Raw genomic sequence first — 26,648 nt, forward strand, 5'->3', positions numbered from 1 at the left:
TCTTGCCTCCACCTAGCTACTGCTAGGCTTGGCTCTAATTTATCACTTTTCTGTCTTTAAAAAACAAAATTCCAGCCGGGTGTGGTGGCGCACGCTGGTAATCCTAGCACTCGGGAGGCAGAGGTAGGAGGATCACCGTGAGTTCGAGGCCACCCTGAGACTACATAGTGAGTTACAGGTCAGCCTGGGCTAGAGTGAGACCCTACCTTGAAAAACCAAAATAAATAAATAAATAAAATAAAATAAAATTTCAAGCTTGGCGTGGTGGTGCACGCCTTTAATCCCAGCACTTGGGAGGCAGAGATAGGATCATCGTGAGTTCGAGGCCTGCCTGAGACTACATAGTGAATTCCAGGTCAGCCTGGGCTAGAGTGAGACCCTACCTCAACACCCCCCCCCAAAAAATTCCATATTTATTTATTTGAGAGGAGGGAGAGAGATGGGCATGCCAGGGCCTCTAGCCATTGCAAATGAACTCAAGATTTATGTGCCACTTTGTGCATCTGGCTTTACTTTAGCACTGGGGAATCGAACCAGGGCCGTTAGGTTTTGCCTTAACCTCTGAGCCATCTCTCCAGCTCCTTATCTCACTTTTCAGAATTTCGGTTATGGCAGAACGTTGCAAACATGTTCAAGTCATCGAAGTGTATCCCTGAAAATGTCCATATTGGGCATCCCTGACCAGCTCCACAAATCAACTAAAAATAAGTCTATTCACCGTGCAGCGAGTCAGCTCTAGCCTTTCAGCTCAGATCTACGGAAAGCCAGGAACTGCGGCCCGGAGCAGAAGCGCCCAGCCCCATCTCCTGCGCTGCCTCTCTTCCATCCACACACCTGCTTCGCTAGGATCAGGTCACCTCTCTCCCCAACTTATCACACAGTTGCAGTCACAAATCGGCAGTGTGCTCCTTAGCCTCTGTCACCCTCTCCCCGAGGCGTGCTTGCAAGTCGCCCAGCACCTGCGAGCGAGCCTCGTGGACAAGCGGAGTGCGGGGAGGCGGCGCGAGACAGCAGCGGGACGACGAGTTTCACTCGCATTGCAGGACGGTATTTTCAGAGTTCAAAACTTTACACTTCCTCCCCACCGGTTCACCATCCTGGCACATTCTTTTCTTTTCTTTTTTTAATCGCTGCTCCGTCCCCGGTTCGGGGCGAAAGTTACAACGCCGCAGCTACTTTGACAAGGGCACTTTGAGGGGTGACTCGCAAATCCTCCCGATCCACAGGCCGCGCGCCAGCCGGCGGGCCGAGGACTCTCCGTGCGTGGCAGCGCCCGGGCCGGCCGCGCGACAACCTCGGCGGACGGACGCTTCCCCCTAAAAAGCCCAGGACGGGCGAGTGACCCGGCAGCCGGCGACACCACAGCCATCCGTAACTTGCCCGCCCACGCCGCCTCGCCCAAGCCCGCGGGAGACACCTTGGTTCCCGCCCCCTCCTTCCACAGGTCACCCTCCGCCCTTCCACGCCCCTTTCCCTCGGCCCCGGCAGCCGGCAGGCAGGGAAGTGTCGTAAAGTTAGGCCCAGGAAACTTTACCCGGGGTAACAGCCGAGGCGCTTTACGGCGGCGGCGGCGGCGGCGGCGGCTGGGTGAGAGCGAGAGCGAGAGAGAGAGAGCGAGAGAGAGAGAGAGAGAGAGAGAGAGAGAGAGGGACTCGTCGGCGACGGCGGCGGTGGTGGCCGAGGGAGAGGAGTGGTGGCGGTAGCGGCGGCAGGGACCGGTGTGGGGTGAGGCGCGACGTGAGGACAGGGGAGAGACCGCGGGTGACAGGGGCTGGGCGGCTGGGCCCGGGAGGCCGGGGAGGGAGGAGGACGGGGGTTGGTGGGGACGGTGGCCGACGAGGGCCGCTGGGGCGGCGCTGAGAGCGTGTGTGTTGTGAGTGGGGGTGGCGGCGCGGAATTGGGGGGACAGCTCGGTGAGGGACGGTCTCTGCCTTTGTTTCCCCACCTCCGCCGCCCCCTCCCGCTCCTCTCGGTGCCTGTCGGCCCGGGTCTCATGGCCTCCTCCTCTGTCGGTCTGTAGGATGGCGGAGGTACCGCCTGGGCCTAGCAGCCTCCTCCCACCACCAGCACCTCCGGCCCCGGCGGCCACCGAGCCCCGCTGCACGTTCCCGGCGGGGGCTGCCCTGGCCTGCTGCAGCGAGGACGAGGAGGACGACGAGGAGCACGAAGGCGGCAGAGGAAGAAGAGGAGGAGGAGGAGGACGACGAGGCAGGAACCTGGCGGGCGGAGAGGCGACGGCCACGGCCAAAGGGCGTCCGTGCCTCCGCTGCCCGCAGCCGCCGCTCGAGCAGCAGCAGCCGCCGCAGCAGCAGCTCAACGGATTGATCAGCCCCGAACTGCGACACCTCCGGGCGGCCGCCTCTCTCAAGAGCAAGGTCCTGAGTGCCGCCGAATCGGCTGTGACCACGGCGGTCACCCTCGACGGGGACCCCAGAGTGACTGCAACAAAAGGAGCTGGGGGACACTCGGGCGACAGACCTCCCCACTCCGTCCCCAGTAATGCAAGAACTGCGCTCCCCAGCCAGGCGGAGGAGGCCTCGGTGGAGGTGGCCAGCGACCCCGCGGTGGCCCGCAATGGACTGGCTGAGGGCAACGAGCCCGAGGAGGAGGAAGAGGAGGACGACGGCGAGCAGGTGCGACTCCTGTCCTCGTCCCTGACCGCCAGCTGCAGTTTGAAAAGCCCCCCGAGCAGGGAGGTCGAGCCTGGGGAGGATCGGACGATACGATATGTCCGCTATGAATCTGAGCTCCAAATGCCCGATATCATGAGACTGATCACCAAAGATCTGTCTGAACCCTACTCCATTTATACGTATAGATATTTTATCCACAACTGGCCACAGCTGTGCTTCTTGGTAAGTGGAGAGAATGCAAACGAGGTGAGCCCCGCAGACCTGCAGGCCAGGCAGGGTCAGGGAGTGTGAGGGTCCCCGAGTGTGGCAGTGGATGTGTCCTGCATGTTCATAGTCCCTTACAGGATGCGAAGCGCTCAAATGCAGGCACACATTCCTAGTTATTTAATGGAACTTTTCGAAGGTAAGAGCTCATGGTCTGTGTTAACTTGATACTGTTGTAAATGCAGCAAGCCTGTATCTTGGGCGCAGGGGGCTGGTGTCTTACTTCCTGTTTCTTTAGCGTATAATCGTGTTTAGCCGTCTTTAATTACCTGCCCTCATCGTCAGAGCACTTCGCACTGATTGAATTTGAACATAGTTCTGTTCGGATACAGAATTTATTAACAACTCATCACAGCTGCAACTGAGGGAAACTATGCATAAATATGTTCTGGTGAACATGGTTGTCAGTAAACTTGCCATAGCCACATTGGAGAATTAAATCCTAGAATAATGTTCAGTGGTTACAGAGATGTTTCTCCTACAGGACAGCAGTTGTAGTCGGCTGGCTTTCTGGTGCTCCATTGCAGAAGGTGCTACTAACAACACTTGCAGTGTTTGAAAGCCTCCTGAAACTTCAACAGAATACCCATATGTGAAATGCAGGAAACCTAAGTGGGAAATTGTTACTAATCTATTTTTTTTTAAAAAGAAACTAAACATGCCTCAACACTGGCACCATTGGCTTGCGTGAGGTATAACTGACAAGCTTTTTACTTACATGTAAGCCAAACAGACTTGGCTGTCATATGACGATTTTTCAACCAATACCAGCACCAGTAACTCCTCTACTATAATATTGACCCAGTTCAGTCAGTATGGAACCTTTAACTTAAATATTGACTGCAGATGTATGAATCGTTTAAGCCCATCATATTTTCATTAGATTTTATGAAAGGTGACATGCTTTTGAGGAATATTTTATATGAAGAGAAAAACTCCCCTATTATTTGCTCTTTTAACCTTGACTTGGTTGCACTTATCAATTCTTTGCACTGTTTTGACAGTACTTCAGAAAAATATCTTTTTGCTTTTATAGTTTAGTGGCCACCTGAAAATATAAACTGAGTATTGCAGATCATAATAGTTTGGTTAGTTTGGCCTTGACTGCTTTAACTTTGATGTAATGCAGTTGTTTAAAATGTAGGCCCTTTTTGATGTCTCAGAAAACTGCTTTTAGGGTTCTTAGCTTTGAATCAAAATACAAGTTTAAAAACAAAGCCCTCTATAAATGAATATGGGGAAAAAGCTTATAGCACTATTAGAAATCTTCCATCAGATACCATGCCATTGTAATTACTAGAAACTGTGAATTGATTCTATCATAAAATGTCATTGCCATAAGTTAAATTGAAATAAGACTCAGGGTGGCTCACTGGTAATGGGCTTGCTTCACATTCTTCAAGCAATCTTTTTAATTCCCAGCATTATACAGACATTCACACAAACAAACAAAACAAAAACCAATTTGTCAGTTTCAAAAAATAGTTGATTATATGACAAGACGTTTTTTAAATCATATTATTATTTAGGGCATTCTCAACTTGTATACCATTTTAGACTCTGGTAAACTTAATCCTAGTAAACTCCTTTAGTCTGATTTCATATATTTCCTTCTTAATTCACCAGTTAATCTGTACTTCAGCTTTTACCAGCCAAAGTTTAACATTAAATTGTGAGTCTCAAGAAGCTGAGCTATACACAAGTGGTTGTCTTGTAAGATTTCTTAAATGAAAGTATGAAATATGAATCAGGAGGTATTGAACAATAGAACAATACTTAAACATCAGACAGCATTCACAATAGGGTCTTTTATGTTGATATACTTTTAAATTTGTTGCATAAGAATGAATTTATTAAAAATACAAGTGTTTTATATATCTTAAATCATATCTTGAAAGACACCTAGAGATAATCTAGGCCCACTCCCCCATAGAAAAAGTAAAGACCAGAGTGACTTAAGATGTTTAAATTTTTAGATATTAGTGGCAGAGAAGTAAAGGTAGAACTCAGGTCTTCTAGCCTCTCATGACAAGTGAGAGCTGGAAATAAGACATACCTTTGACCCATTTTGTGCAACTCCTTATGGCACAAAAGTTCCCTTCACCAGGAGACAGTTGTCCACAGCAGTATCAGTCTCGAGAGATTAGAAAACTCTAAAATATTCCTTGTTACATGGAGAATATGTAAAGGAGGATCACATGGAGTGTGAGATTAAACTTTATAACATTGATTAACAAAATGACATTTTCTTTTAATTCTTCCTAATAATTGTGATATGCCAGTACAGATGTGGACTCCTGTCAGTTACTCTTGCGTGAACCCTTTAGAGTTCATAGCATGTTCAGTTTTGGTGCCTTTTAGAAGCTCTTAGATTTACCACTAGCAATGACTATTATATATAGAACTTCCATTTGTTTTTTTTTAAAAAAAGTTAAATTTAACTTTATAGTGTCCTCTACTTTTATATTTATAGTGTTCTAGAATTTTAAAATTTTACTTTATACAGTTTATATTTATACATACTGGCAAACCTTTAACCTGTGGAGTTAATCTTGTCAAAGATTTTTCAACTTTGGTCCTTGAAAAACCTTATTTAGTAGCATGAGTTTTACAAGCATGTGCAGAAGCTTTTGTTTGGAAAAATCAATAAGCAATTCTAATTGTTGCAAATGTTTATCAGCAGTTTATTAGGAAAAGTGCACTATTTATTTTCACTATCAGCATTTTGTTAATGAGTATATCATACTATCTATCTGTCTTTCTTTCCTTCTTTATTTCTTTATTTATATGATGTAGGGTCTTGTTCTGGCCCAGGCTGTCTTGGAATTCACTATGTAGTTACAGACTGGCCTGGAACTCAGTGCTTCTACCTCTGCCTCCCAACTACTGCCCCACCTTTTACTTTTTTTTTCCCCTAATATTTATTTATTTATTGTTTGAGAGAGGGAGAGAGAGGTAGATAAAAATGGGTGCACCAGGACTTAGCCACTGCAGATGAACTCCAAACACTTGCCCCACCTTGTGAATCTGGCTTACATGGGTTCTGGGAAATTGAACCTGAGTCCTTTGACTTTGCAGGCAAGTGCCTTAACCACTAAGCCATCTCTCCAGCACACACCCCAACTTTTATTTTTATATGAGGTATATAACTATAGTTTTTGCTTCTCCGTATTCTTTGTTTTGTTTTTATTTTTCAAGGTAGGGTTTCACTCTAGTCTAGGCTAACCTGGAATTCACTCTGTATTCTCAGGGTGGCCTTGAACTCACAGAGATCCTCCTACCTCTGCCTCCTGAGTGCTGGGATTAAAGGTGTGCTCCACCACGTCCGGCATCCATATTCTTAAATAGGGAAACAATCTAGTCTTAGAAGTAACTAACATAGTATGTTTGCTTTTTATTTACGTCATTAAGGACAAAAATTTGTCTGAAATTCATGTCCAGTTTGAAGGGATTGTCTAATTTAATGATTTAATTTTTCTGTGTGGATAACTTTATGAACTGTGAGGTGTGGCTGTCCTATACTTTATTTCTATTTTTACTTATTTGAGAGAAAGAGAAAGGGGCCTTCAGCCACTGCAAATGAACTCCAGATGCAGGCGCCACCTGTGCATCTGTCTTATGTGGGGCCTGGTTCAAACCTGAGTCCTTTGGCTCTGCAGTGCAGAGTCTGAACAGCTAAGCCATCTCTCCAGCCCTATTTTAAAAATTATTTATTTATGAGAGAGAGAGTGAGAAAAGAGACAGATATAGGGTGCACTAGGGCCACTAACCACTGCAAATGAATTTTAGATGTGTACACCACCTGTGTATCTGACTTTATGTGGGTGCTAGAGCATTGAGCCTGTGTTCTTAGGTTTTCCTGGCAAGCGTCTTAACTTCTAAGCCATCTCACCAGCCCTGTCCTATGGTTTGTTTTTTAGCTTTAGAGAGGGGGAGAGAGAATTGGTGTGCCAGGGCCTCAGCCACTGAAGTCAAACTCCAGATGCTTGCACAACCTTGCACTTGCCTTACCTTAGTGCGTCTGGTTCAGCATGGGATCTGGAGAATTGAGCATGGGTCCTTAGGCTTCCCAGGCAAGCACCTTAACCGCTAAGCCATCTCTCCAGCCCCCTGTCCTATAGTTTTATATCACAGATTTATATACATTTTCATTTCACATGAGCCTAGCTTTTGAAGTTATGCTAAAGTTTCTTTTCTGGCTGCTAAAATGTGTGGTCTAGTTATATGATGATGTGTGTGTCTGTGTGTGTACACATACACGCACATGTATATTATTTGAAGTGAATTTTTTCCAAATGAGAAAATACTGTGAGACTATATACACTTTACCACTGAGCTACACCCAGTAGAATGCATGAATGCCATTGGCCCTGGGTTGAATACTAGGCACAAAAAAAGGCAGAGGAAGTGTCAGGTAAACTTGTCTGTGTTTCAGGTTTTAATACAGAAAGAAACTGCAATTAAAATTTTTTTTTAAAATTTTTACTTATTTTGAGAGAGAGTAAGAGAATGGGTGTGCCAGGATCTCTACCCACTGCTAACGAACTCCAGACCCACGTGCCACCTTGTACACATCTGGCTTACATGGGTCCTGGGGAATTTCTGGATCCTTTGGCTCTGCAAGCAAGCCTTAACTTAACCTTAACCGCCAAGCCATTCCTCCAGCCCAGAAATTGCAATTTTTAAAAGAAAACAGATCAATTTGTTTTGAATGAAAACATAAGGGAAAGAACAATTTATAGGTTTATTGACCCTGAAAATTTTGGAATATGTAATAAAACAGAAATGAACTAGTTTGGATTATTTACTTAATATCCCTTCAAAAGGATTTTTTTTTTTTTTTTTTTTGAGGTAGGGTCTCCCTCTAGGTCAGACTGACGTAGTCTCAGGCTGGTATTGAACTCACGGTAGTCCTCCTACTTCAGTCTCCTGAGTGCTGGGATTAAGGGAGTGTGTCACCATGCCCAATTTTCAAAAGGATTACTTTTAGGCTTAGGTTTGTGTGAAATGAATTTGAATTATCTTGCCTAAAAGAGTTTCATTTCCTTACAGCTCATTAAAAAAAGAAAGCAAATTTCAAGCAATTTATAGAATGAAGGACCAGAAAATGCTACAGAAAAATTCAGATTAAAATATATATTAAGTATAAGTTTTACTTTGCTTATTAATATTTAACTCTTTTCTGGTTCTGGTTGTTGAAATCACTGCTTTTGGAAGATTAATTTACAGAAAAGTAGTAGTGCTTGCTAGTACATTAGTGAATGGCTGGAGGTATCATTCTCAGTGTATCAGAATACAGTACTGGAAGGTTTTAGCTATTTTGGAATTTTTTTTTTTTCTCCCGAAGTAACATCTCATTCTAGCCCAGGCTGTCTTCCAATTTACTATGTACTCTCATGATGGCCTCAAACTCAGTGATCTTCCTATCCCAGCCTCCCAAGTGCTGGAATTAAAGGCATCTGCCGCCATGCCTGGCTTCAATAGTAGATTTTTTTTTTTTAAGCATTTGCAATGATGACAGTAGAAATCTCAAAATGAAAAGTTACTAGTATTGTCCAACATTTGGCCTTTAACATGTTGCAAGGCTGACCATTTAGAAATAGACCTGGAAAATCATACTAATGTAAAGCCCTGATTTAAAGCTATATATATATATTTTTCTATCTCAATCTCCTGAGTGCAATTTGTTGAAATTCTAAGACTTTTATATTAGTGACTTACATGTGAGAGATATCCTAAAATCATTTACTTAATCTTTGTATTACTAAAGAAATATACAACCTCTTTTATTAAAAATTTATTTATTGACTTGAGAAAGAGACAGAGAGAATGGGTATGCCAGGGCTTCCAGCCACTGTGAATGAACTCCAGATGCATGTACCACCTTGTGCAACTGGCTTATGTGGGTCCTGGGGAATTGAACCTGAGTCATTGGGCTTTACAGGCTAGTACCTTAATTGCTAAGCCATTTCTCCAGCCCAGAAATATATAACCTGTTGAGTGTGATCTAAGTAAAGCCTTCTAAACAATGCTTTTTCTGAAAAAACTTTAGGGGTTTTTTCCTGAAAGTAACCCAGGTGTAATATTCAGGTTTATTATATTTTATATCTTTCATGCTTTATTATAAACACTTGTACTCTGGGCTGGAGTGGTGGCTTAGCAGTTAAGGCACTTGCCTGCAAAGTCAAAGGATCAAAATTCGATTTCCCAGGACCCACAGAAGCCAGATGCACTTCGTTTGCAGTGTCTGGAGGCCCTGGTGTGCCCATTCTTTCTCCCTCCCTCCCTCATCTATCTGCCTCTTTCTCTCTCTCAAATAAATAAATCAATAAAAATATTAAAATAAACTTGCACTCTGCTGATGGGTAAATTGTACAATATTTTGTTGTATTATTTTTTTCTTTAAAATAATTTTATTCACCTATTATTCTTTTCAAAACTTAGATAATTCCAAGTTATTGTAATTCTGAGCACATCATGTGTAATTTTTTTTTTTTAAAGTACTTGAGTGTTTTAACTTGTGGAAATCTTTCTTCTTTGCCACATAGGCTTTAACAAGTGTAAAACATATATGCTCTAAACAGTATTGAGATTTTAAAAACTAGGACATTTTGAGTTTGGAGATTTGAGTTTTAAAACTTCTGTGATTGCTGTCTTGATTAAATTCTCATTTCACTCCCTCTTTCAAAACTGTTGACCAAAAGTTGATTTTCCCTTGGTAACTTTGTGGTAACTGATGACAATGCATTCTTCATAATTGTGTGTTTATTTTTAAGGCCATGGTAGGGGAAGAGTGTGTAGGTGCCATCGTTTGCAAGTTGGATATGCACAAAAAGATGTTCCGCAGAGGTTATATAGCCATGTTAGCCGTGGATTCCAAATACAGGAGAAATGGCATTGGTAAGGAAAATACTATTTCTCTAAAAGGGTAAATAAGTGATTTTTTTGTCTTTGTATTTTGAAACAAAAGACTTAAATGTTAATATGTAGCAATAAAGGTAAAGGAAGAAAATTAAGGTTGTTTTGATTTCAAAATAATACTTTCAAAAAGTTCTTATTTTTTTTAGTGTTTTGGTAGGTTATCTTTTAAAACAAGTAACAGGTGATCAATTTTAATCTTCAAACATTTGTTTAAAAACAAAATTCAAAATCCTTTCCATTATACTAAGTATTATATAAAAGTATTAATAAATTTTTTTCTGGAGTCGGGTCTCTTGCTCAGGGTGACTTGGAATTTACTCTGTAGCCCCAGGCTAGCCTTGAACTCACATGAGCTGGGTTTAAAGGCATGCACTACCATACCCTGTATAATAAGTATTACAGTTTTACATAGAGTTAGGGCATTTGATCCCAGCATTCTAACCAGTGTCTGTTCTTGAGTTCAGAGGACCTGAATCAAGCTAAAATTATGGAGTAAAATTGTTCCATTACTTAATGCTTGTCATCAAACCTATTATAATTTGCAATCCCCAAATCAGGATAATTATTTTTTACTATTCTTAAATTCATCCCTTTCTTGGGCCTTCTTTTCCTGATATATGTATAGTTACTAGAATCATTTGGATGGCTTAAAAATGAAATGTTTAGAGCCCTGCATACCCTTGAGAGGCATATCAGAAATAGGGCTGGGGCTTCCCCCTCTTGGCTGTAATGTCAGTCTAGGTTAGAACCCCTATTGTCATGTCTTGTACCTCCTGGCTCTTAAAATATATACATATACATATACATACACACACACACACACACACACACGTATTTATGTGTAAAAAACAACTTCTATACTTACAGACAACAAACCATGGTATTTCCCTCCCCTCTCCTGCTTTCCCCTTCATAACTCTTGCTCTCTGTATATCCCCTCCCTCTCTCCATTAGTCTCTCTTTTAATTTGATGTCATCATCTTTTTCTCTTATTATGAGGGTCTTGTGTAGGTATTGCTAGGCACTGTGAGGTCTTGGATATGTAGGCCAATTTCTGTCCAGACAGTTGTATGTAAGGAGTGGTACTCTTCCTTTGGCCCTTACATTCTTTCTGCCACCTCTTCCACAGTGGACCCTAAGCCTTGGAGGGTATGAGATGTTTCAGTGCTGAACCATCTCTTCTCAGCACTATGTTGCCTTCCTCCCAGCTCTTTTTATATGATGAAGAATCAGGTAGATAAGCACTTACCTGAACATGTCAATTCTGGAATATATTTAAGCCAGCACCAGTGTTTATTAGCAGCTTTGTTACTTGTAGCTTTCAAAGACTATGAGTGTTACTGTCTGGTAGTTATATTTAAGAGTTTCTTTTCTTTTCTTTCTTTTGGTTTTTCAAGGTAGGGTCTCATTCTCTATCCTAGGCTGACCTGGAATTCACTGTGTAGTCTCAGAATGGCCACGAACTCATAGCAATCCACTTACCTCTGCCTCCTGAGTGTTGGGATTAAAGGCGTGCGCCATCACACCATGTAGAATTGGTCTTTCTTAAAATTATATTTGGCAGGTTTTTGTTTTCCTAGATGCTAATATCATTGAGTGTGCCTGACTTCATTGTGCCCAAGCTTTCTGTACGGTTTGCAGGAGCTGACTCTGTCTTGGCTCCTAGTGTGCACAGCACTTATGGGGCAGTTTTGTGCCTTGCATCTAGGGGAGTGGAAAGCCTTCCGCAAGCTTAGGTCTTGTGGTAAGGTAGGACAGTTCTTGAAGCCTCCTGGGTTACTCCGTACCATACCTTCCCATTTCTTTTTCGCCTTTTCTTTCTTTCTCTTTTTCTTTTTCGTTTTGAGGTAGTGTCTCACTCTAGCTCAGGTTGACCTGGAATTTACTATGTAGTCTCAGGTTGGTCTTGAACTCACAGCTATCCACCTGCCTCAGCCTCCTCAGTGCTGGAATTAAAGACGTGTGCCACGATGCCCAGCACCTTTTTACCTTTTTCCTAATACTTTTTAGAGAGAGTAAAGCAAACTCCTTGGGGCACACAGTTACATCTGAGAGAAGTGAAACTATCAGGAGATAAATCTTTCCTGGGGTACCTTATATTGTTATATAGAAGGTCTATTGTCTTTTCCCAGGTTATATCTACTTTTTCTCACTTGGATATGATTAGTGTATCTAAGTCAAGATAAAACTTAATGTTTGACATTTTTATGCTATGATGAATATCATTGTTTAGATTCTTTAAGAGACTAATTATATTTTTCTTTCAGTAATATTCAGATCTGTGTTCTAGGTACTAACTTGGTAAAGAAAGCTATATATGCCATGGTTGAAGGAGACTGTGATGAGGTAAGTCTTTTTAAGTGTTTAATATCTTTATTCTGGGCTTTATGTTACTGGGTATGCATTTTATCAATATCCTATGATAGTACTAGAAGTTTCATTCCATATTTATACAAATAAAACTTGTGAGGAAAAACATTCTGTTTAAAGCTACAATAATTTTGACCTAGAGCATGTTTTTAGAAATTAATTAATTAATTAATTAATTTGAGAGAGAAATGGAGAGAGAGCAGACTTGCCAGGGCCTCCAGCCACTGCAAATGAATTGCAGATGCTTGTGTAACCTTGTGCATCTGGCTTACATGGGTCCTGGGGAATCAAACCCAGGTCCTTAGTCTTTGCAGGCAAGCACCTTAACCACTAAGCCATCTCTCTAGCCCCAAGAATATGTTTGTTTGTTTTTTCAAGATAGGGTCTCACTCTATCCCAGGCTGACCTGGAATTCCCTATGGAGTCTTAGGGTGGCCTCAAACTCATGGCAACCCTCCTTCCTCTGTCTCCCAAGAGCTAGGATTAAAGGCATGTGCCACCATGCCCAGCAAGAGTATGTTTTAAGATAATGCAGTTAAATCTCTTCAAAGCATAAAGGTGAAATCTTTAAACATTTTCAGTAAATAGCTGGTATTAACGTTTTATCAGCTAGGTCATATAAGTAAGATTAGTGGTTTTTATACAGCTACTTGTAATTTGCTTACATTTTTGACTTATTAAAAAATTTTTTTTGTTTATTTATTTATTTAAGAGCAACAGACAGAGAAAGAGGTAGATAGAGACAGACAGAGAATGGGCGCTCCAGGGCTTCCAGACACCGCAAACGAACTCCAGACGCATGCGCCCCCTTGTGCATCTGGCTAATGGGGGTCCTGGGGAATCAAGCCTTGAACTGGGTTCCTTAGGCTTCACAGGCAAGCGCTTAACTGCTAAGTCATCTCTCCAGCTCTTTGTCTTATTTTTAATAACTTTTTAACCATGAGAAAATTATTAACCTATATGGAGAACATTTCACTCTTAAAATAGCTCCAAATATAAAGTAATAATGTTGTCAGATAAAGACTTTTTAAATATAAAATCTATGTTTATTAACATAAGAGCATCTCTCTTTCTCTTCAGCTTGTTTGTAAGGTCTGATGGCAGGTATATATATTTCCATAGCATGGTGCTTTATATTGTATTTAGTAGATACTGGTAATAATTGGGAATATTAGCATTTATTACTGCACAGTGTAGATGAGAACAAGTATAAACTAGAGAAATACAGATGTATTCACCATAGCAGTGGTGACAAAGGAGAAACAAGTTGTGTTATAGTAGTCATTTTATGAGCAGTATAAATGGCAGTTGCATTTTGGGGGGGGGTCTGTAGAGGGGTAGAGGGCTTCTTTTTTGGAGGCAAGTTGTTTTTTTTTTGTTTTTTTTTTTTTTCATTGAACATGCTACCATAAATCAGGCTGGCCTCAAACTTTTTTACTGTTTTTTACTATTATCATTTATATTTATATTTATTTGAGAAAGAGGCAGAGAAAGAGAGAGAGGAGAATGGGCAAGCCAGGGCCTCCAGCTATTGCAAATGTACTCCAGACACATGTGCCACCTTGTGCATCTGGCTTACTTGGGTCCTGGGGAATTGAACCATGGTCCTTTGGCTTTACAGGCAAGTGCCTTAATCACTAAGCCATCCCTCCAACCCTGGCCTCAAACTTTTGATCCTCCTGCCTTTGCTTTCTGAGTGTTAGAATGATAGATGTACATCATGCTTGGCACATCTGTCCGTCCTTACTACTGGAGGGCAGATAGATGTGCCTTAGAGAGTTCTTAAAGTGCATGAAATTAGGTGACCTTTTTCAATAGATTTTGACCTGAATAAATGTTTTGATACTTAAAAAAATTTTTTTTGTTTATTTTTATTTTTCTTTTAAAGATTTTTATTTTTACTTATTTATTTATTAGAGACAGAGAAGGAGGGAGAGAGAGAATGAGAATGGTAGGGCCAGGGCCTCTAGCCACTGCAAATGAACTCCAAATAACATGGACCACCATGTTCATCTGGCTTACATGGGGCCTGGAGAATCGAACCGGGGTCCTTAGGTTTCACAGGCATGCACTTTAACCGCTAAGCCATCTCTCCAGCCCTGTTTTTATTTATTTGAGAGTGACAGTCACAAAGAGAAAGAGGAAGATAGATAGAGAAAGAATGGGCACACCAGGGCCTCCAGCCATTGCAAATGAACTCCAGATGCATGTGCCCCCCTTGTGCATCTTGCTTAAGTGGGTCCTGGGGAATTGAGCCTCAAACCAAGGTCCTTATGCTTCATAGGCAAGTGCTTAGCCACAAAGCCATCTCTCTAGCCCTTGATGTCTTTTTAAAAAATTTTTTGTTATTATTTTTATTTTATTTGTTTGAAAGTGACAGAGAGAAAGAAGCAGATAGAGAATGGGCGTGCCAGGGCCTCCAGCCACTGCAGACGAACTCCAGACATGTGCACCCCCTTGTGCATCTGTCTAACGTGGGTCCTGGGGAATGGAGCCTCGAACCGGGGTCCCTAGGCATCACAGGCAAGCACTTAACTGCTAAGCCATCTCTCCAGACCTTGGATGTCTTTTGTTTTAAAAATATTTTTTAAATTATTTTTATTTTATTTATTTGAAAGAGAGAGAGGTAAAGAAGCAGTTAGAGAATGTGAGAGAGAATGGGCGTGCCAGGGCCTCCAGCCACTGCAAACAAACTCCAGACATGTGCACCCCCTTGTGCATCTGGCTAACGTGGGTCTTGGGGAATCGAGCCTTGAACTGGGGTCCATAGGCATCACAGGCAAGCACTTAACCAGTAAGCCATCTCTCCATCCCCCTTGATGTCTTTTATAAAAAGCATTTTTTGTAAGCAAGTACCTTTAATTACTGAGCATTTTCCCTAGCAAAAGCATATTTAAAACAAAAAAAATTTGTTTGTAAGACAAGGTCTCCCTTTGTATTTCAGGCTGGCCTGTAGAATTCACTATATGGTTTAGGTTGGCCTTCAACTTGCTTTTCTCTTGCCTCATCTTCTGTGCTGTGATTCCAGATATGTACCTGGCTAAAGTGGGTTTTGAGGTACAAACTTGATGTATGTTCATATATAGCTCTATTTACAAAATCCTTTCTGTCATCTTCATGCTATTAAACTCTATCTTTCCATCTATAACTAATTCCCACCTTCTTATTTTCTGAACATGCTTTTATGAAAATTTTATAACTTTTTTCTACACACAAAGTCATTATCCTATAATAATAATAATAAAGGAATAGTCTCACTTTAGCTCAGGCTGACCTGGAATTCACTATGTAGTCTCAGGGTGGTCTTGAACTCATGGCGATCCTCTTACCTCTGACTCCTGAGTGCTGGGATTGAAGGCATGTGTCGCCATGCCTGGCTGGTGATTCATTTTTTTTTTATGTATTTTATTTATTTATTTATTTGAGAGAAGAGGGGAGAATGGGCCTGCCAGGGCCTCCAGCCACTGCAAATAAATTCCAGATGCATGCACCCCCTTTAGGAATCTGGCTTACGTGGGTCCTGGATAGTTGAACCAGTATCCTTTGGCTTTGCAGGCAAATACCTTAACCGCTAATCTCTTCAGCCCATGATTCATTTTTTTAAAAACTTTATTGACAATTCCTTAAATATAGATGCTATACCATGGTCATGATCCTTTCCCACCACCTTCTCTTCCCCTTCCTAACAGCCCCCCCCCCCATCTTGATTTGTTTTTCTCCTTTTTAAAGCCGTGGATATTATTTATTCTAGGCTGAAATAAAGATGATAGCTCCATGAACTCTTTCTAATTGTATGATTTGAAACAGGCTATTTTTGCAGTTTGAATACCTTTAGGTTGTAGAACCTTTTTAAAAATTAAATTATTACATTTATTGAGGGAAGTACAGAGCCAAAGAAAGGCACCACATGGCTAGAAATCCCACGTGGAGGGCCTGAAAAAAAAAAAACGTGAAGAGAGAGAAAAGAGAGCTCAAGGAGCTCCTAACATGTGGGTAGTTGGAGGAGATAAAGAACCCATGTGGAGAGTAAAGGCTAGGGGGCTGAGCCAACCCAGGCCCAGCTGAGGGAAAAACTTACCCACAGCTGGAAGTTCCCAAGTGGTCAAAGAACCTGTCCTCCCCTTGTAAAGGTATTTATAACCTTATAGTGGTGGGCTGTCTTTCAGCTCAGGTGAACCAGAGGACGAGCTGGTTGGTTAGGTTAGGGGCTGTCTTGGGAAGAGGTTAATAACCTTGACACCCAAGTTCGAGGACATGAACTTGACCAACCACAGTGTTTAAATCCTATAAAAGACCTCTCTCTTAGGAAGACTCCTGATTGTGGAAAAACAAGTCTAGGGAACTAGACAAGAGATTTAAAAAAAAAAAAATCAGCTCATTTTTGATTTATAGCAAGTGTAGATTTTTTTCCAACTTTTTTCTTCCAGGGGTCCAGTCACTCTAACTGTACTCCCTTCTTTTTCCCCCTCATGAAAAGATCTAACTGCTGCTAGAGGACAGGGGTTGATGACATCAGATCTTGAACTACTTCCCTCTGAACAGGGGTGGAGAAACATGGCAGCTAAGAGTCTCTCTCCCAGAGAAAGGAACTATAGAACTTTTCTTTAGTTAAAAAAGAAAAAGTATTGCCAGACGTGGTAGCACACACCTTTAATCCCAGCACTCAGGAGGCAGAGGTAGGAGGATTGCTGTGAGTTTAGGCCCCCCTGAGACTACATAGTGAATTTTAGGTCAGCCTGAGCTAGAGTGAAATAATACTTAAAACAACCAAAAAAATGGAAAAAAAAGAGAGCTGGAGAGGTGGTTTAGCAGTTAAGGCGTTTGCTTGCCTGTGAAGCCTAGGAATCCAGGTTCAATTCTCCAGGTCCAACGTAAGTCATATGCACAAGGTGGCTCATCAACTGGAGTTCTTTGCAGTGGCTAGGGGCCCTGACAAACCCATTCTTTCTCTCTCTCTCTCAAATAAATAAATAAATAAATAAATAAATAAATAGAACTCTTAAAAAAAAAGAAATACTGGGCTGGAGAAATGGTTCAGTGGGTAAAAGCATGCTTGCTTGCAAAGCCTTATGGTCCAGGTTGCTTTCCCAGTACCTATGTAAAGCCAGATGTATAAAGTGGCACATGTATCTGGAGTTCATTTGTAGTGACAAGAGGCCCTGTTATTTTATATATATATATTTGAAAAATTAGTTTGGTGTTTCTAGCAAATGTTTGCACCTTCTTTTTTTATTTATTTTTGTTTGTTTTTTTTCTGGTGCTATGGGTTGAATTCAGACCCTTGATGTCACATACTAATCAAAAACTCTACACTAAGCTAAAACCCTAGCGCCAGGATTGTTTGTTTGTTTTTCAAGGTAGGGTCTCACTCTAGCTCAGGCTGACCTGGAATTCACTCTAATCTCAGAGTGGCCTCAAACTCACAGCAATCCTCCTACCTCTGCCTCCCAAGGGCTGGGATTAAAGGCATGTGCTACCATGCCCAGCTTAGTGCTTGGATCTTTTTAACAACACTTTTGGATTTTAACTCATATAACTAGTTAACTTGTGTTTTGGGACTCTGTATAAGCTTTCTAACAGTAATTGCCTTATTTTTTATAAATTGCACAAAGATTTAAAAAGCAAAAAAGGCAGTTTCTGAGTTAACCAAATTGTAGTTACTGTTAAGCAGTATGTTTTGATTATAAAAAAACTATAGATGAAAATGAGCTTTTGTATATATTGTTCTAAGGACATCTTTAAGATTATAATTCTCTAAGAATATAGTGACCAGTTTTAAAAACATTAAGCAAGTAATGCATAAGACATTTTGATAAATTGTAGGTATATGTTATAATGTACTGTATTTTGTAATGTTGAAATAATAAAATAGTACTAGCAATAATATCAAGAACCAAGAAAATATAAGGTTTCATTTCTTTTTGGTTATAATATACAGTTATTTCTCCTGACATATAAGGTAAAAGATTGCTTTTTAAATTGTATGTGTTTATTTACTACATATATTATATGTGCTTAATATATCTAACATTTTAGTTTCATTAGGAACATGTTTTGGCTATGTGATGGAGGCTGCTAGTAAAATGGCAATAAAATGGTATTATTTAAGCTGCAAGGATTTTGAATGAATGGTTAGGGCTAATTAAAGAAGTCTCTTTGAGAAGCCTAGAGTCCTCATTTTCTGTCACTTAGCAGTTCTGTGGTTGTAGGCAAATCATTGAACTTTTCCATCACTTGTTAGGTGTGATGTAATTGGTGTTTGTTCAGATGTCCTTTCATTGTGAAAATTGTTCATTTAGCAGATAAGTAGAAGGGCTGCAAGCAGCCAGATAGAAGTGGATATAACCTACTCTGCATGAGCTTCCAGCCTACAACATTAAAAAAATACTATCTCAACTGTAGTAGTTTGGCTTTCCTGGTAATGGTTTATTGCTAAGAGAATCAGTGAAACATCACTGTAATTCTTTTGATTTGTTAAAAAGGGTTAAACTAATCAACTTCCTTTAGGATCAAAACACACTCATCTTTTGGCTGCTTCTGCAATATTGCCATGATGTAAACTGTTTAATAGGAACTTCATAGTAAATTCCCTTACAAGTCCAAGTTTTCTTTTAACATGTTTATAAGAAGTTAAGTGGGTAAGTATTTAAAAAGTAGTTATGGAGCCGGGCGTGGTGGTGCACACCTTTAATCCCATCACTCAGGAGGCAGAGGTAGGAGGATCGCCATGAGTTCGAGGCCATCCTGAGACTACATAGTGAATTCCAGGTCAGCCTGAGCTAGAGTGAGACACTACCTCGGAAAACCAAAGTAGGTACTTTTTTCCCAGAATGTTCTATTATGCCAAGTAAGTCATGATCTGTTTACTTAGGAAATGTGAATGTACCAAGAGAATCTTTCTATTTTAATTAATGTAGCCCTTTGTTTTTTTTTCCTATGTAATTTGGCATAATTAATTTTCTTGGATAGCCATAAGTGAGCATTCAACACCTATTTACCTACATGTCACTTGTATGTGTATTTAAGTTGTGATGCCCTTATTTGTGTTATGAATATTTTAGATAGCTAACTATTAACAAAGATTGACTTTAATCCCTTCTGGTTGTCCTAAATTGGTTAGGACTGTTCACTGCTTTATTTTATTCTGGGACACAAGATGGGAAGTACTGAAGTGTGGTTACTGTGAAGTTCTCTTCATATTTGAACTCTAGTCTGTCCTTGCTGTACTGGTTGGTTGCCTTAAGGATCAACTGTGAAGTGGAGACAACCATGTCTGTTTCATAGGGTTGCTTTCTAAAATATTATTAGCTATTTTTAAAATTTCACTTTGTTTCTGTGAAATTAGAAGTTTTGCCATTTTTCTTGTGTCTCATATGATTGAATATTTTAGTTGTAATTAGATCCAGACCTAATAACAGCATTCCAGGAATTTCCCAAGAGAAGGAATCAAATCTGAGAACATGTATTAATCATTAGGCTGGAGTATTCTAGGCTATAATGTAGCATTCATTACTAAATCTTCATCTGTTTTCTTTTTTCTTAATATTTTATTTTTATTTATTTATTTATTTAATTTTTATTAACATTTTCTGTGATTATAAAATATATCCCATGGTAATTCCCTCCCTCCCCACACTTTCCCATTTGGAATTCCATTCTCCATCATATTACCTCCCCATTACAATCATTGTAATTTCATATATACAATATCAACCTATTAAGTATCCTCTTCCCTTCCTTTCTCTACCCTTTATGTCTCCTTTTTACTTTACTGGCCTCTGCTACTAAGTATTTTCCTTCTCACGCAGAAGCCCAATCATTTGTAGCTAGGATCCACATATGAGAGAGAATATGTGGCGCTTGGCTTTCCGGGCCTGGGTTACCTCACTTAATATAATCCTTTCCAGGTCCATCCATTTTTCTGCAAATTTCATAACTTCATTTTTCTTTACTGCTGAGTAGAACTCCATTGTATAAATGTGCCACATCTTCATTATCCACTCATCTGTTGAGGGACATCTAGGCTGGTTCCATTTCCCAGCTATTATAGATTGAGCAGCAATAAACATGGTTGAGCATGTACTTCTAAGGAAATGAGATGAGTCCTTTGGATATATGCCTAGGAGTGCTATAGCTGGGTCCTATGGTAGATCAATCTTTAGCTGTTTAAGGAACCTCCACACTGTTTTCCACAATGGCTGGACCAGATTGCATTCCCACCAGTGGTGTAGAAGGGTTCCTTTTTTTCCACATCCCCGCCAGCATTTATGATCATTTGTTTTCATGATGGTGGCCAATCTGACAGGAGTGAGATGGAATCTCAATGTAGTTTTAATCTGCATTTCCTTGATGACTAGTGACGTAGAACATTTTTTTAGATGCTTATATGCCATTTGTATTTCTTCCTTTGAGAATGCTCTATTTAGCTCCATAGCCCATATTTTTATTTATTTGAGAGCAACAGGCAGAGAAAGGCTGAGAGAGAGGGAGGGAGGGAGGGAGGGAGAGAGGGAGAGAGAGAATTGGTGCACCAGGGCCTCCAGCCACTGCAAATGAATTCCAGATACATGTGCCCCGTTGTGCATCTGGCTAACATGGGTCCTGGGGAATCGAGCCTAAAACCGGGGTCCTTAGGCTTCACAGGCAAGTGCTTAACTGCTAAGCCATCTCTCCAGCCCTCTTCATCTGTTTTCTTGAGACTGAATTGAGTTCTCAAATATTTATATATTTGAGAGATTGAGAATGAACCCGCCAGGACCTTTTACTGCTGCAAATGAACTCCAGACAGTTACTCCACTTTATTATTATCTGGCTTACGTGGGTACTGAGGAATTGAACCTCAGCCAGCAGGCTTTGTAAGCAAGCACCTTCAACTGCCAATCCATCTCCCAGCCTGGAATTGACTTTTAATTCTTATCTTGAATCAATTTGTTTTCCTCACAACTTGTATTTAAAGTATTTCCAGGGATATTTGCACTTGATCCTGACATACTAATTACTAGATTTTAGATTTTATTCATTTATTTATTTAGAGAGAAAGAGGCAAATAGAGAATGGATGTGCCAGGGCCTCCAGCCAATGAAAACGAACTCCAAACCCATGTACCACCTTGTACATCTGGCATTATGTGGGTATTGGTGAATCGAATTCAGGTTCCAGCCCCGATTTTAGAGTTTTACAATTTATTTGTGTTGGTGTGTGTGTGTGTTGGTATGTGTATGGGTTCACCAGGGTCTCTTGTTGCTGCAAACAGATGTTCATCTGGCTTTACATGAGTGGTTGGGGAATTGAATCCAGACTGCTTTGCAAGCAAGTACCTTTAACCACTGAGCCATCTCCAGTCCCTTGATTTTAAATTTTCGGTTTAGCATGTAGCTTGCTTTCATCAGTTAACTACATTGGTTATTGTCTTCAGATGTTTTTCTTTAATTTATTTTGAGAGAGAAAGTATGTATAAAGGTGCACTAGGGCCTTTAGCTGCTGAGAGTGACCTCCAGATGTTTGTACTCCTTTTGTGCATCTGGCTACATGGGACCTGGAGATTCAAACATGAGTTCTTAGGCTTCACAGGCAAGTGCCTTCACTGCTATGTCACCTCTCCAGCCCTTCAGAGATTTAAAGTACTCTGTTCATCTATAAAGCATAGCAGTACTTTATATAAGTCATATCCTGGAATGTGGTAATGATACATTTCATGATGTTAAGAGTCTTCTGTGTGTCAGGCAGTGTGTTAGGTTCAAAGGAAGCAGCTGGAAAGAAGTGTCCTTACCTTCCCGGAGCTCACTTAACTAGAAGTGCTATAGTCATCACACATTACTGGAGCATTTCTTAGGAGCCAAGCATTGTTGTGGGTAGTATAATGAAAAGATAAAGCAAATGTAAAGAGGATGGGAAGTGCATTCTTCCAGACAAAGCAGCTCATTTAAAAGTTCTAAGGTGAGAAAGACCATAGTGGCTTCCTGAGAATGAAAGTTGGAAAGAGGAAGAAGAGAAACTTGAAAGCAAAGTTGGAAATGTAGATGAAAGCTGTATCTTGATGGACCTATTAGTTCTTTTCAGATAATTTTTAGATCATGGGCTTTATTTTGAGGACAAGAGTCAATACATTATCCTAACTAGGAAATTTAACAATCACATCCACTCCAAATGGGAGACTTGAATTAGGAAGCTCTTGTAATTATGAGAGTTGATGGCAATTTAGACACAGGGTATTATTAATAGGAATAAAAATAGGAGAAGAAAAAACTGATAATGTTTGATGCTTGGATGGGTGTGGGCAGATGGGGAAGAAAGAGTTCAAGATAACTCAGTCATGTTGAGGTATGGATATAGGTTGGTGATCCTGTTTATTAAGATAAGGACTTGTGGAGAAAGTATAGTCTTGAGGGTTTTCTTGGTTATGACAAGTTGAAGTCCCGTCTGTTTTTCCATATCTCTTGTTTGAATTCTTAGCACATTTTTTGTTGGGACATGGCATAGGAAGACCCTCTTGTGCTTTACTGTTCTGATTTAATTGTCATTTGCCATTTTTTCCTCCGCTGTAAACACCTGAGTGGTATGGCACCATAATAATAACTGTAGCTCACTTTGTTCATAATTCTCACTAACATAGTTGAGAAGTGACAATGTATTTATAAATCAAGATGGAGTGGTATTTTGGTAGAGAGAAGTAGAAGAAAGGTAAGAAAAGCATAGTTTTGAAGTCTCAGTTTTTCATTGTGTCAGGGCCACCAGATCAGTGATCTTCCCAAAGACTTGAATGGAGGTTAATACTATGTGCCGCTGTTATGTTCTGATCTCAGTAATATCTGGACCAGAGATTCTCAGTATATAGTCCCTTGGCCAGCAACATCACTTTGTAATTTGTTTAAATATGCAAGTTCTTGGGCTCTACCCCAAGCCTACTCAGGAACTCTAGGGGTGAGGCTTGGCAACCTGTTTTAACAAACCCTCCAGGTGATTAAGATGTATCCTAACTTTGCATTCCCTTGGTCTGTTTCAACAAATGTTTTCTGCAAATGCTCCAGATAGCATTTCAGATTTTACAGAACATGGGTGTTGGTAACAACTGCTTAGCTCTCTAGCATATCAAGAAAGCAGCCATAGCCATGTAAACAAACAGGAATAGTTGTGTTAAAATCATTTAAATTTTATTCACTTATTTTGTTGCTGTGCTGGAGATCAAACCTAGGTCCTCCTGCTTGCTAAGCAAGTGCTCTACCACTGAACTGTATCTCTAGCCTGCCAGTAAAATTTAATTCATGCAGACAAACAGCAGGACATACGGTAGTTGACACCAGGATAAAAGATGACAGATTAACAGAAATAGAAGCTAAAAGTCAATCACACCTTTGATTAGTGATTTTCTTCTTCCTCTTTGTCACCTTACTTTTCTCCATAGGAAAATAGTTCATGTTTGCTTTAGTACACAACATACACTCCTCACTGCTATACATTCTAAACATCACAGAAATGGATAGAACAAAAAGTAAGTTCTCAGAGGCCCCACTTCCCTTGACTCAAAGAGAATCGCTGTTGGCATTTTAATGACTTTTAAAATACTTTATTTTTTGTTCTGTTTTTTGAGACAGGGTCTCTAGCCCAGCCTAAACTAGAATTTACTGAGTAGTCTCAGGGTGTCTTCAAACTCATGGCGATCCTCCTATCTCTGCCTCCTGAGTGCTGGGATTAAAGGTGTGCACCCACCATGCCTGGCTGAATAATTTCATTTTTGAGAGAGAGAATGAGTAGGGCTACACCAGGGCCTCTTGCCACTGCACATGAATTCCAGACACATGTGCCACTTTGTGCATCTGGCTTTATATGGGTACTGGGGAGTTAAACTCAGGCCATCTGGATTAGTAAGCAAGCACCTTTAACCACAGAACCATCTCCCTCTAGGCCCCAGTACATCAGTCTTAATGTATATTTTAAAAATCATTTGATCTAACTATATATGTGGTCAATTTTTCAAATTGAATTTTAACAGTTTTCTCTTCTTTCTTGCAGGTTGTTTTGGAAACAGAAATAACAAATAAGTCTGCTTTGAAACTTTATGAAAATCTTGGTTTTGTTCGTGATAAGAGGCTGTTCAGATACTATTTAAATGGAGTTGATGCACTGCGACTGAAACTGTGGCTGCGCTGAGAAGCTGATGTCAAGGAACAACTCCCAACCATGAAGAACCTACCTTTGCATGCAATGCAATTTGTCCAAAATTGCTTTGCAGGTGGATTTAGTGATTTCCATGCAGCTCTTATCTGTCAGTGTCTCATTGAGTGTCGCACAATATTTGTTGCACTTTGGCATGGCGCATTTGTTACGAATTAAAAGAGATTGTTTTAAACTTCAAGAGTTCTTTTGGTACCAACAAGATGTGCCAGTTGATAGCCAAGATTTGTTCATTTGCAAAGTCTGCTGACAATGTTCTTTACATAGTGATCATTTTATCACAGAAACAGTAAGTGGGACATGATTTTTGTTCCTTAAAAAAGCCAATGTAGATTGTAAAAATCTCTAAGTATACTAACATTTCACAAAACCTGCCATAGTTTTTTTTTTGAAGGGGGTGAGGGAAAAGCTTCAATTTAGGTTTTATTTTTCAATATTAATTTTTCCATTCTTGAATATTGGTACCTCAGTGATTAGTGAATGAAACACACGTAGGGTGAGATCTGTCTTACCGCAAGTAAAGGTGACCGTTGAACTGCGTCTGCCAGTGCCTGTGTAGATAAGTATTCCTGTCCTCATCGTTCTGAGTGCATGCTCTCTTTCCTTTTCTTTATGGCCTTTTGTGTTTATTTAAATTCGAAATTTGATAATAAATTATTTCAGATTTTTATAATTTGATACTTTTTCCAGTGAGTGACAGAGTGGTTTAATTTAGAAGTCCCTTCTTACAATGAGAAGTTGAGTCTGCATAGGAACTCTTTGAGAAATGGCTCAAAAGAAAAGTTGATGGAGCTGGAAATTGCTGGGTGTTGTATGCACTTTTTTTTGAGGGGGAGTTTTGGGAAAAGATAGAAAATTAATGTAAATTGGTATGATTTTATTTAATCAAAATTATTGCTAAGTTGTGTAAACAGCTTCTATAAAGTAGCTGGAACTTTTTTTTTTTTTTTCATTTGATTTGGATTCACATTGTTTCCATTTCTTAAAATGCTTCACTTTTGGTTCTTGGTCCTAGAAATAAATTTCAAGGAACAGTATATCTATTTTAAGCTGCTTTTCTTTTCACTCTTATGAGCAGATCCGTGGGGGAGCTCTGCTTTGTCCCTCAGGAAAACATAAGGCAGAGATGAAAAACTTTTTTTGATGAGGGCATTGGGTTTTCTGAACAGTCTTTTGGCTAATCAATGTGTTGTTAACAAATTTTAAAGTTAACTGTTTTCAGTTGAGTCAGTAAACCTGTGATAGATGATTTAATTAGAAAACCCAAGCACCCATAAGAAAGAAGATTCATTCTCTGAAAATTGTTTTGGAATCAATGTTGTTACTTTCATTTGAGTATGTTTTACTTCTACTAAGACTTGGTTTGAATTTTATTTTATGGTTACTATTACTGTATTTTTTTAAACCCTACCTCCGTTAACAGTTAGTAAAGACCCCTTTTCAGGAAAGTTTGTTGCTTTTTTTTTTTTTCTTTTTTAAAGGAAAGCTGCTCTTTGCTCAGTATAGTGTTTTGGAAGTGAACATGGTAATAAGTACTTTTAAAATAAAGATACACAATTTATATTTGATGAAAATAAAAGTTTCCTGCTGGTGGGATCATTTCTAATTCCTTATTTTTAAGAAAATGTCTTTCCATTTTATATTGCTCTTTGAAGTCAAATGCAGAATACTGGTAGTATGAAAAAAATGTGATGACCACATAGTACTCGGCTTCTCAGCTGACCCATTTTGAGTGTGTTTTGGTCAAACTTCATTGGGCTATAGCATATACAATGTTAGTCATCTTTATGCTTCTTTTACTATCTTTAATCTGAAGGTGATTAGTTAATTTATTTCCTCTATTTATGTTTGGCTTGCAGGCTCATAGGTGAAGGTCTCAGATGAATACACATTTGTTTGACTCACTCCAATGGGTTCAGCTGTAGAGACATGCTAGATTAACCCTTCACCTATTTATGTATTTTTGCCAGGTTATCAATGAAACCATCACTGCTACCCTTCCTTAACTCCAGAATTGGTTGCCTGAGCATCTGTAAACGTGACTTAATATGTGACTACAGTGTCAGATCATTGCCATATTGTTCAGTTGGTGGTATATGTTGAGTATCAGTGTATGCTTGATGTTTTTAAATTGAGTAAGCAGAAATTGTTTATCTAAAAATTTAACCTCTGGCATGGTGACCTAGAACCAAAACTAAAAGTTTCCACTCAGTTGAAATAGGCTCCATTTATTAATTTACTTTGATATTAGACTTTCACTTTCTTTATATTAGCTTAAAATTCATCTAT

General features: G+C 40.1%; 1 protein-coding gene across 4 annotated transcripts; it reads left to right on the top strand.

The window, feature by feature from the left end:
* The first annotated feature begins 1,583 nt into the window (after positions 1-1,583).
* On the top strand, positions 1,584-25,029 carry Naa30 (N-alpha-acetyltransferase 30, NatC catalytic subunit). 4 transcript variants are annotated; one of them, XM_045155029.1, is made up of 5 exons: positions 1,584-1,725; positions 2,021-2,879; positions 9,674-9,797; positions 12,109-12,164; positions 24,198-25,029. In XM_045155029.1, exons 2-5 carry the CDS (start codon positions 2,022-2,024, stop codon positions 24,333-24,335), a joined length of 1,176 nt encoding a protein of 391 aa, XP_045010964.1. In that variant the 5' UTR covers positions 1,584-1,725; position 2,021; the 3' UTR covers positions 24,336-25,029. The 4 variants fall into 4 exon arrangements, with proteins under 4 accessions (XP_045010964.1, XP_045010965.1, XP_004649275.1 ...); XM_045155030.1 differs by having other exon boundaries at positions 1,633-1,737; XM_004649218.2 differs by lacking the exon at positions 1,584-1,725 and having other exon boundaries at positions 1,863-2,855.
* Positions 25,030-26,648: the final 1,619 nt, after the last annotated feature.

The sequence above is a fragment of the Jaculus jaculus genome, chromosome 7 (genome assembly GCF_020740685.1).
Source record: "Jaculus jaculus isolate mJacJac1 chromosome 7, mJacJac1.mat.Y.cur, whole genome shotgun sequence".
Taxonomy (NCBI): Eukaryota; Metazoa; Chordata; class Mammalia; order Rodentia; family Dipodidae; genus Jaculus; species Jaculus jaculus.

Excerpts from the sequence above, each read along its gene's own strand:
- Naa30 (XM_045155029.1), top strand. The coding sequence starts at position 2,022 with ATGGCGGAGGTACCGCCTGGGCCTAGCAGCCTCCTCCCACCACCAGCA. Across the intron at positions 2,880-9,673 it reads GTGGAGAGAATGCAAACGAG|GCCATGGTAGGGGAAGAGTG; the intron begins GTGAGCCCCGCA and ends TTTATTTTTAAG. Across the intron at positions 9,798-12,108 it reads ATACAGGAGAAATGGCATTG|GTACTAACTTGGTAAAGAAA; the intron begins GTAAGGAAAATA and ends TCTGTGTTCTAG.